The sequence below is a fragment of the Tiliqua scincoides genome, chromosome 5, assembly GCF_035046505.1.
Source record: "Tiliqua scincoides isolate rTilSci1 chromosome 5, rTilSci1.hap2, whole genome shotgun sequence".
NCBI lineage: Eukaryota > Metazoa > Chordata > Lepidosauria > Squamata > Scincidae > Tiliqua > Tiliqua scincoides.
The window spans coordinates 116953001-116964750 of NC_089825.1; the positions used below are offsets into that span (position 1 = coordinate 116953001).

The window sequence follows — 11750 nt, forward strand, 5'->3', positions numbered from 1 at the left end:
GGGAAAGTATCCGCTCAGGTTGCACTGACCTGACAGGTTGCACTAACCCCCAGCGCATGCGCACTGGAGGAGCTCATCCATCCCACCCCCTTTGGCTCGGCAGCAAAGACCTGCTGCAGGCTGACAGGGGATTGGGTAAAGCCTGGCAATTATTGCTAGTGAGCCAGAGAGGCACACTAGGAGTTCTTCATGTGACATTCTTTGAACATTCAAAAAGGGCTATACAAATCCTAAGTATCACTATGGAATGCGGTTCTAAAAATCCTTTAAATATCCAGCAGGAGAAGCCTCTTGGGGACTGATGTATGATACTAGAATGGACAACTCTGAGGACATGGCAGCCGGTATTCCAAGCCCCTATTGGACAAAGCTTCAGAGCGATCTTGCAGCACTGCCCCCCTCCAAGCTCCCCTCCCCTTTCACACAAACCTGGTTTACCATTTACCTGGTTCCCAACTCCTCTGTCAGAGTTTGGGAAACACTGGGCTAGAAAGATGTCATCTGAGGGAGGAAATCAAACCAATTAACTTTAATTTGATCACTGCCTCCCATAGTGACCTCCCACAATGACCCCAAAATGACTACCCTAGAGCCCCCCCCCCAATAAAGGCATAGCAAAAATATTGCACTACAATGTAAGCCAAGAGAAGAACTGGGCTGGGGCACCTTCCTGATGAGGAAAGGCTATGGCGTTTGGGCCTCTTCAGCCTAGAAAAGAGACGCCTGAGGGGGGGCATGATTGAGACATACAAAATTATGCAGGGGAAGGACAGAGTGGATAGAGAGATGCCCTTTACACTCTCACATAACACCAGAACCAGGGGACATCCAATAAAATTGAGTGTTGGGAGAGTTAGAACAGACAAAAGAAAATATTTCTTTACTCAGCATGTGGTTGTTCTGTGGAACTCCTTGCCACAGGATGTGGTGATGGCATCTGGCCTGGACGCCTTTAAAAGGGGATTGGATAAGTTTCTGGAGGAAAAATCCATTATGGGTTACAAGCCATGAATGTATATGTGCAACCTCCTGATTTTAGAAATGGGCTATATCAGATGCAAGGGAGGGCACCAGGATGCAGGTCTCTTGTTATCAGGTGTGTTCCCTGGGGCATTTGGTGGGCTGCTGTGAGATACAGGAAGCTGGACTAGATGGGCCTATGGCCTGATCCAGTCAGACTGTTCTTATGTTCTAACTAAAAATGTTTGATCATTAGACTGACATTTCTGAACATTTGGGCTGAGAAAAGAAAATAGTTTGACTGTGGTCATCATTTCCTCCCAAGAAAAAGATCGGTGTTCTGTCTGGCTGTGGAGGTGCTAAAAGAGCCTTTCTGCATTGCTAAATTTTGACTAGGCCGAATGAAAAGGGAGGAGACAAAGATTGGACAATGAGAAAATGAAGATGGTCCAAAAAGTATGGGGTTGTGGAAAATGCTTCTCAAAGCCTAGAAACAGGGGAGGACTGCATGCTCTCAGCAGGAAAGGGATCCATGGATAGTTGTTGGGAGGGGTAAGTAGAAGGAAAGACTAAAGTAAGTTATAGGGTTGGAAATTGGCTCTCCTCAAGGCAGAAAGTACTGTCAAAATGGAGTGAAGAAACTAGTTCCAGAGCATATAAAAAGTGCTTATGACAGGAATGATATTCACAGGCAATAGACTTTGAAGGTAGAAGACTAAGGGCCTGGAAGCCAAGAAGGCATGCTGCCAACAGGACCAGCAGCCCCTACAGCTGTTTATATTGCCTTACTGGTAGGCACCCACTTCTAACCAAGCAGAAGAGGCTTGGAACACCCCACGAAGCAGCAAGCAGAAGAGGGCAGCAGACAGATGTGACAGAGGGCGGTTCCATTTGCCCTCCTTTGAAGGGTGCCCAAGGGGGTGCTGCTCCACATCAACGTTTCAGGTGAACTGATAGTTGCCAGGTCCCTGCCCCTGTTCCTTATCAGTGAGCATCAGTGCCAACTGTGTTCAGGAAGGGATGCACAACTGACCATGGAGAGTTTTCCTGCTGCTGTACCAGTCAGTCAAAGAGGTGCAAGCATGCTATCTCTTCTGTGTGCTTTGCAGAGATCAGCTCTGCTCATGGTGCATCAAAAAAGGCTGTTTGCTTTACTCAGCGGTGTGTTTATTGTTTCTTAATTCCAAAGAACCCACACATGTCAACAAGAATAGAAATAATAATTTAACAGTTGAGAAAAATGCTTTCTTTTGTTACCATTTAATCTTTACTTCCCCCTAACTTTAACTGTGCATTTATCCCTGCAATATGAGGGTGCCCCCTCAAGAGTTTGACCCCTGTGGGCTGGGGGATAAGAACAGGCCCTCAGTTTGGCTGTACTTGTCGTAAGAGATGACTAAACAGCCACCGAGTAGATGGGACTTGTTAGCCTGGGAAGGCAGCTCATCTGAGAGAAGGAAAACTCTGATCCCAAACCTCCACTGCCTTGTGGCTACATCCAGTTATGGAAAAGGCTTCAGGAGTCAACCTCGAGGCAAAATCCGGAGCCAGAGTCTCTGAGGCAGTTCATGGCTGAACACAGTCACGTTCTGGCAACTCCTGTGACACCGCTGGAACCAACCGTATTGGCTTCTGCCTTTCCATTGGACCATTTCAGCGATGTGGAGAGGGGGGTTTGCTGCATGTAGCAGCGCAAGATGCTGCTTTGGGAAGCACCCAAGGCTTGTTATCGCCTTGTTGCTTGGTGGGAGTGCAGAGCACTGAAGTTTGACACTGCTTGGGAAGCCCACAAGGCCTAGGGCCTTGTGGCTTGCTGGGAGTTCAGAAAGTAGATGCACTGAAGGGTTAGTAGGAACTGAAATAGCAAGGAATCAGAGCAAGGATGAGGCAGCAGTCATGGATTTAAAGTGTATAATGCTGGCAGGAGAGCTCGAAGCAGAATGCTGGGAGATCGAGAGAGAATGCGCTCCTCCCGGCTAGCCCGCTCAGCCTTTATTGAATCTTAAAAACATGACACAATGCTATTACAACATTAAGGGTTATTAAAGGTTAATAAGATTATACTGGCTGCCTACTAGCTAGTTCTAGCTTAACCACAAACACATTCCTGAGAGATGATTCGTTTACAGCACTGGGTTCAGAGTCATCACCAAGGCCAAGAGTTTGCTCTTGCATGTGCAGGCGCAGAATGTGTTCTGCTATTGCCACATTTGCATGTAAATACTACAGCTGCATGGGAAACAGTCTATCCTCCATATCTACTTTACCCAGGCTTCGTGCACTGGAGAGGACACTCTGTTCCAGAACCACCATTCAGAGCGCAATACCATAGTCTTCCGAGACTGAAGGATGCCAACAACATCCCTGCAACAGCCCATCATATCCAGAACTGGTCCATAATGTGCAGCAGGGCTTCATCACACTGTAATTTTTCTTTTCATGAGGTGCGCCCTACTATTCAGCTTGGGTCTCAACACAATGATGTAGCACTTGGGGAAGAAGATGCAGTCCAGCAAGCCAGCACTGGAGGCCAAAATAGAGAAGATCTCCACAGCTGCCATGTATTTTCCTTTGGCGCTTAGGTAGGTTGGAAAAAAGGAGAGCCAAACACAGCAAAAGACCAACATGCTGAAGGTGATGAATTTGGCTTCATTGAAACTATCGGGTAGTTTCCTGGCAAGGAAAGCCATAGAGAAACTGACAATGGCCAAGAAGCCCATATAGCCCAGGATGCAGTAAAACATGACAGTGGATCCCTCATTACATTCCAGTATAATTTCTCCAACCGCTGAGTGCATGTCCACATCTGGGAAGGGGGGAGAGGTTGCCAGCCACACAGTGCAAATGCCTGCTTGGACTAGTGAGCAGAAAAGAACAATGGAGTTAGTCAGTCGGGTCCCCACCCACTTCCTCATCCTGGACCCTGGTTTGGTAGCCATGAATGCCAGAACTACAGTGATGGTCTTTGCCAGCACAAAAGAAACAGCCACTGAGAAGATGATGCCAAAAACAGTTTGCCGGAGGAGACACGTCACTGCCTGAGGATGTCCAATGAAGAGCAATGCAGAGAGGAAGCAGAGGAAGAGAGAGACAAGGAGAGCATAGGTGAGGCTTCTGTTGTTGGCTTTGACAATGGGGGTGTTGTGGTGCTTGAGAAATGTTACTAACACTAGAGCAGTGATGAAGGAAAGGAAAATAGCAGAACAGGCTAAACTGAGCCCTAAAGGTTCTTCATAGGATAAGAAGGTTACAGTCTTTGGAATACAGAAATCCTGGTTTTTGTTTGGATACTGTTTACTTGTGCAGTTGTAACAGTCATTCATGTCTGAAAAAGAAAATATGTAAGAAGAAAGAATTAAGGGGGAAATGAGCTCTTCTTCATACACATATAAAACATTTGAGAATTAGATATTGGGGGATCCATTAAATGCCAACACCCCAATCCTATCCATGGGATAAGCTGTCCTCATGCCACCAGCAGCACATGGCATACCCACCACCAGAGGTTATCAGCTGCTTGTGAATGAGGGTCAGAGCCAGAATCTGTGCTGCTTGGGGGGGTGTGGGTGGGAATGGGGAGAATCTAGATGGCAGAGGTACATGTCAAATCCAAACAATCATATTGATGTTATCATAAGAACATAAGAGTATAAGAAGAGCCCCGCTGGATCAAGCCAAAGGCCCATCTAGTCCAGCTTCCTGTATCTCACAGTGGCCCACCAGATGCCTCAGGGAGCACACAAGACAACAAGAGACCTGCATCCTGGTGCCCTCCTTTGCATCTGGCATTCTGAGGCAGCCTACATTTTAAACCAAGAAGTTGCACGTACCCATAATGGCTTGGAAACCGTGATGGTCTTTTCCTCCAGAGGTTTGTCCAATCCCTTTTAAAGGCATCCAGGTCAGATGCCATCACCACATCCTGTGGTAAGGAGTTCCACAGACTAATTCCATGCTGGGTAAAGAAATATTTTCTTTTATCTGTTCTAACTCTCCTGACACTCCATTTTTGTTGATGTTCCCTGGCACTGGTGTTGTGTGAGAGGGAAAAGAACATCCCCCTATCCACTTTATCCATCCGCTGCATCATTTTGTATATCACAATCATATACTCCTTCAGGTGCCATTTTTCTAGACAAATGCTATAGCCTTTCCTCATAAGACAGGTGCCCCAGCCCAATAATCATTTTGTTCGGGCGCTCTTTTCTGCACCTTTTCCATTTCCAATATATCCTTTTCGAAGGATATAGTTTTGTATGTTGTTGTGAAAACTACATCAGAATAATTTGTGTGAGGCTCTAAGTATCACTATATAGCAGTGACTTAGCTGATGCCTTGTATTGTCCTGGAAATACCTGACTTGAATATTCCATGCAGCCAACATTTGCCTGCAGAGATCAATGCTGAATGCCCAAAGGGTGAGAGTGGGCCTCGAAGCATGTGTCAGGCATGTCCAGAAAACATGAATGAGCCCATCACACGTTTGACCTCCAGTGGCAGCTGCTGTTTTGGAAAAAGGTTGCTTTCTATAATCCTCACTATCTCAGGGTTGAACCAAGAAATACCACTGAAATGTTCTATGTATTTGAAACATGGAAGAAGAATTACAGTGGTGCCTTGCAAGACGAAATTAATTCGTTCCGCGAGTCGTTTCGTATTGCGAAATTTTCGTCTTGCGAGGCATCACTGCAAACTGCAAACAAACCAAAAAAACAAAAGTAAAAAAATTCGTCTTGCGAAGCACAGCCATAGAAAAATTTGTCTTGCGAGTCACCAAAAAAATTGCAAAACGCTTTCGTCTTGTGAGTTTTTCATTGCACGAGGCATTCGTCTTGCGAGGCACCACTGTACTTCGGTATATGCATGATTTGAATGAGCATTTTCTTGTGGATTGTACCCAATCTGGTAGTTTACCAGCTTACAATCTGGTAATTGTTTTTCTTACCCTCTTTGTTTGAAATCTTCCCTTCTGGACATGGGGTGCAGTCATAGCAGCAAAAGGGCTCTCCCTCCTTCACTTTCTTGCTCGAACCTGGATGACAACTCTCAGTACATACAGATAAAGGCCGTGCCTGGTGTATAAATGAGAAAGGATGATGATGCTCTTGAGAACAATGAGTGTAGAATCCTTAATACCAAATATTGGATCCTCGTTTATCCAGGCGCTGGGAAAATAATTTAGGGAGAAAGAGCCTATCCACATTATCTGCGGTGCTCTCCTTGTCCCCTGACAGCTCACTCTTCTTTAGAAGAATCCAAGTATACTCTGTCCTCAGATGACTGTGAATCACGGAACCAGACCTTATTTCCTCTAGACAATCTTTTCTCCTGTACTCTGACATGGCAGTGAGTGCAAGTTCCTTTTCCCTTAACTCAGGTCAAAAGCCTGGCCCTGCCCAGTGATACTTGAGTGGGTAGGAAATCTGACCTGCTGGTTCCAGAACTACTGGGGCTGATAGTCAAAGGGGCTAGATTGGGGAGTCAGGAATGTTTAACTCCCTCCCTTTATAAATCCCTTGAAACCCTTCCCCATGGGAGGAAAGACAAGAATTCTCCTTGCCCGTAACCCTGGCAACCACCACCTCAGCAACTACTCATTTAATGCATTCTAAGACTTGTTTCTGGTTCCCAGGAGGATTGGATGTGGACATGAGAGGGTATGGCCCCAAGCTGATCCTGGAGAAAATTGGGGGGAATCAGTCTGTTTTAGTCTTTCTCCTTTCCCCTAAAACTGTCCCCTGAAAATGAAGAATGAAGAGGTTGATCTGTCTTCCCTACTTGCCCCAATCTCCTCTCTCTCTCTCTATCTCTCACACTGTCTGTGACATGAGGGAAAATGACATTTGACCCAATACTACCCCTCAAAGTAGCAGGAAGGGGAAGCTGTAGCTTGGGTGCATTAGACAAAGTCATGGGTCTATCATGTCCCCACAGTCTGGTCAAAGCAGGCCAACCAGAACAAAACAATGTTGGTTGAGGGAGGCCTGCCACTTCCTTGACTTCCCTGCTGTTTTAAAATGGGGTGCGGTGAAGCCAGACCCACCTGGACCAGGAGTGCTTGTTGAGGCGAGCTGGGAGCAAGCAACAGCATCGCTGTCATTGCTACATTGTCCTCAGGCACTGCTGCTGCCCGCACCAAGAGTGCAGCCAGCACTACCAAGTCAGCAGCTGCTTGGGGTTGCCTGGCCTCCATGGTGCGCTAGTGCAAGGAGGACTCGCCAAAGCTGCAGTAGTACCCATCACCAGCAGCCTACAGAAATCTCCATCCACAGCCTGAGGGGCCTGAGTCCTGACTAAAGGGTAACAGAAGACAGGAAGGAGAGAAAGAAGGTAAAGGCAGGAGACATAGAATTCCATTATAATGTCTGATGTAATTTCAGGGGTAGAACAGCTTTCAAGGAAGCTAAGGAAGAATGGGGATAAGGCACTTCTCCCACCTCCGAAGCACTCTTAACAACTCCCCTCTTCATCAGATAAAGAACTGCAAAAAAGAAAAGGGGGAAGAGATCTCTGATGGCATTCCTGGAGGTGTTGGAATGCACCAAGAATGCCTGTGTTCAGCAGGGGGGTGGGGAGGAAGACCTCAAAAGTCAAAGGAAGCAGTATTAGACAAACCTCTACTGAGGCAACAGTTGGCTCATTGCCTGTGGTTTCCACAGCTACATCCTTGGTTCTTTCCAGGCCAGTATTCTGGGCCAGTTTCTCAGGTTTAAAACACTGTGAGCCTTCATAGACCCATTGTTTGCTAGGCAGCCTACAAGGAGGTAAGGAAAATCTTCCTTACCCCCCCCCCACCATAGCATGCTGTATTCACCCCAGCAGCGGAGCTGTATACTATAGACTGGTAGGCAATAGGATTGGGCCTTGAATATTCCATAGGGGGAGAACATGGTTTAATTAAATCATCCTTGCTCATCCTGAAGTCCCTCAATACTAAGCGACCTCCAGTCTTCCAACAATCAGATCCTACCTGATGAAACAAGCTATGCCATGTTATGGCAGTCTCATTGATGAGGAATACTTGATCTGGAGGAGCCTGGGGATCTATTCGCCCAACTTTCACTGTATGAAAGGAGTGATTAGAGACAATAATCCAGTTCATAATATCAAATCCAGCTATTAACACTCCATTCTGGTCAAGGCAGATCTTGTCCCCAGCACTGTTGTTAAATGAGACCCTTCTCAGAGAGTGATGGAGCTAAATTGGGAAAGGAAAATACAAGATCTTAGGAAAGACTGCGTCCATTTGTTCTTGTGAGTGAAAATATTTTGTTATACAGGCCCAACCTTGTTATACACAGATTTTTTATTCACAGATTTGATTCAACAAGACTGGCCACTGAGAATGAGAAGGAATGTGCTGATCCCTGGAGAAGGAGAAAAATGCACCCCTTTAAATCAGTTTAAAGAACTGCTTTTTACTGTTGTAGAGAGACAGTCATGCAAGTGATCATTCCATTCTTCAGCTGAGCCAGGCATAAGCAAGGGGACCTTTGCATTTCTGATTGCTGACTGCCTCTCTACAACAGTAAGAAAAGCTGTTTTCAAACCTCAGTTATAAAGGGATGCACTTTTTAATTTTACAAAATGGTTTTTATTTAACACATTTTATGGCATCAGCAGGGAGTCCCAGAATCAAATCCCTACAATGGCTGAGGCATTGCCTTATTACGTACATTAGGAGCAATGGAGGGGCATTGGGCTGCCTGGTGCCTGTTTTTATGATATATTTAAATCCACTAGAGACCACAGAGAGATGTATGAATGTACATTCAACTTTATTTCACCACCTCGGATTATCCATGCATTCACAGAAGCCCCATTCATAGCTCCTTCCATTTGTTCCAGAACTAACATGCCCACAAACAACAGGCACCTGTGTTTTTGGAACACCTATTCCTGACTATTTGCCTTCTTTGTCTTCTTAATTTTAGGATTGGTTTTGGCCAAGCTCCACCTCCTGCTAATACCGTGTGCCACCAACAAAGCTACATGAACTTCAGGGGTGTGGAAATGATTCCATGTTGGTCTTTCAACCAATGATAAAGGATCAGTGATGAAATCTCGGTGAAAAGTAGCAACCACTAAGGAGAAGGCAGAACAGGCAAAGAGAAAATAACCAGAAGAGCAGAAGCCCAAGACCAGCTGGGCTATGTGGCCCTTTAGGACAAGGTTCCACGGTCATCAAATGGACTTTGGGGTAACCAAAAAGCAAGATGATACATGTCAAATTCTCTGAATGCTACAAAGTGCTGAAAAAATGCTAAACATTACTAAGTGTTTAAGAGGGTTCTGTGTGTGTGTACTGCTGCGTCTGCATTTCAGATGGATACAGATGGAGAACCTGAATATAGAGAATGACTATATGAGGGTATTTAGTCCATACCTGCCACAGTTGTTGATTCTGGAGCTCTGGCTCCCCTCTGTCCACTGTTAGTCTGTGCTCAAAGTGAGCTGAGGTCACAGCATGTAAAGCATGAGCCACAGCATAGACAGCATTGTAGAGACTGTAGCTGTTGCCAGTCATCCTCATTTCAAAAAGAGACCCTGGAAGGTTCTCCAGTCTCTCCTCTCCTGTACAAACATCTCCCTCCACATTGCCCAGAATTGGATTTGGAATGTCACAACCAAAGGCCTGCTGCCAGAAATCTTTGATAAAGCCATCTCCAGTTGAACTGAAAGGATTTCTGCTCTCAACAAATGGCTTGAATCCCGGAAGAGCATTGGAGTGCAGCATAAAGGAGATAGTGCCATGGAATGTGTCCATATTCCAATCTCTTTGATAAACATATGAAATGTTCTCCACCTGCGCAGTCAGTATCCACACTTTACCTTTTCGTTTCTTCGCCATGTGTTCTTGTTCTGATAAAAATGGCATCCACTTCATATATATCATGGAAAAAGAGTCTCCGTGGACAACTACTACATTGGCTGTGCTGTCCATGATTCTATCATGTATTTTTGCCCCCTGCTTCATCATGTCCACATATTCACTGACAAAAGTAAATTTGGGGTTTCTTTCTATGAAGGCAAAACAAATGCCATTCTCAGAAAACTCTGGAAGTACAGTTCGCACAAATCTTTCTCCATCATCCTCATCCTTGACAAGAACCCCAATCCATGTCCATTGGAAATGCAGGAGTAAAGAGAGAATCCCTTCATACTGAAGGCTTTCCTTAGGAACCATCTGGTAGAATGGAAGTTTTGGGGTTTTACTAGTCATCACTGGAGAAGGACCATAGATGATCTAAATGAGGGAGAATAGAAAGTCACAATAGCATACATCAGCTTTTCCTATTTAAAGCAAATCTCATCCATTTTGTCAGCAAAACACTTTAAAGTGAATTTATTATTGTGATAATACAAATGGAAAACAGAAGAGTGGTTTGCCTAAGACCCACCAAGGCGGTTTACAGCTGCCCTGGCAATGACTTGCCTCAAATTCCCAGACTTTGACAACACTAAACTAGTAGCATTTTTCAATTGGAATCTGATTTTGGTTATGCATAAGAGTGCAGTGGCTTCTACCTTCAGCTTGCTTTATTAGCGCCAGTGTCCTGCACTTGTGCACCAGATGTCCCCACTTGGCTCCTTGACAGTGCATTGGGTACAACCACTGACACCACTGCTGAGGTTCTGAGGTGAATCTGCTCAGATTTCTTTTCTGATTGGCATCTCCATGGCAAGTAAAGCCTGACACCACCCCTCTCATCTCCAAAACGTCTCTCTGGCATTTATTAATACATATGGCATTCTTAGCTCTATGTTGCTTCAATCAATATCAGTTTCACTTAGCAAAACGTATTCGCCCTTTCCCCAGCCAAGCAAAACTATCTCCTCTCTCTCTCTCTCTTTCTCTCTCTCTCTCTCTCTCTCTCTCTCTCTCTCACACACACACACACACACACACACACACACACACACACACTCACACTCTATCTACCTGTGGAATCTTATAGATATCCAAGATCGTTGCAATATGAAGGGAAATGTGGGTGTCCAGTCCTCCAATCACTGCCATCAAGTTACGCTGGATGCCGCATTTATAGTTGGGGAGAAACCTGTCCAGTGTTGATAGGAGCAACATTGTGTCATGATAGGTCCACTTTGCATTGTTATAGCTGTCATAGATGTGGAAGCCCAAAGTGACATTGGGTAAGAGCAGAGGGTTTTCATTGATCTCTTTTATTGCAAATGCCAGAGAGATGATGTGCTGGTAATTCTTAGGCACTACACTAGAATGAGAGTTGAATTCTCTATCAGAAGAATATAAAATGGAACATTCCGTGTTGAAGCCAAGTGATTTGATATCAAATCCCAAGAACATTCTAGCAGCATTCACCAGCTGAAATGTTCCTATAGCACATCTCACATGAACTTAGATGTTTTGCTGTATTTGAAATTAAAACGCAGAGCTATCAGACAGTCACTGAGAAGAACAGAGCAAAATGCTGATAATAGAAAAACCTCAACTATCAATATCAGTGTTTTAATAAATATCAATTTTAAGCTCCACAGTACACAATTGAAATGATGACTTTGATCATATTGACATGGATTCTCTAGGAACATTTTTTTGATTTCACGTCCCCAAGTAGCCACAAAATATTGCACAAAGGAAATGAGAGAGATCTGAGTCTGGAGGAAGCATAGCTGGGGAAGAACCCTGACTAGTAGGAGGGTACATGCTTTGTATGCAGATGCTAGTTTCAGTCCATAACACCTTCAGCTATCAGGATCTCAGGGCAAATCTGACCATGACAGAGAAGGCTTGTGTTTTACCCATGTAT

At 45.0% G+C, this 11750-nt stretch overlaps 1 protein-coding gene across 1 annotated transcript; it reads right to left on the reverse strand.

The window, feature by feature from the left end:
* Nucleotides 1–3377: 3377 nt before the first annotated feature.
* LOC136653394 (vomeronasal type-2 receptor 26-like) lies at nt 3378–11047 on the reverse strand. The gene is made up of 5 exons (XM_066630297.1): nt 10904–11047; nt 9347–10207; nt 7931–8158; nt 5906–6032; nt 3378–4285 (listed from the first exon to the last, which is right to left on the reverse strand). The coding sequence occupies exons 1-5, from the start codon at nt 11045–11047 to the stop codon at nt 3378–3380; spliced, it is 2268 nt and encodes a 755-aa protein (XP_066486394.1).
* Nucleotides 11048–11750: the final 703 nt, after the last annotated feature.

Coding starts and splice junctions, on each gene's coding strand:
- LOC136653394 (XM_066630297.1), bottom strand. CDS start 11,047: ATGTTGCTCCTATCAACACTGGACAGGTTTCTCCCCAACTATAAATGC. Junction 8,159..9,346: donor AGAATCAACAACTGTGGCAG/GTATGGACTAAA, acceptor TTCCCAATTTAG/CTCCATCACTCTCTGAGAAG. Junction 6,033..7,930: donor GGCATAGCTTGTTTCATCAG/GTAGGATCTGAT, acceptor TTTATACACCAG/GCACGGCCTTTATCTGTATG.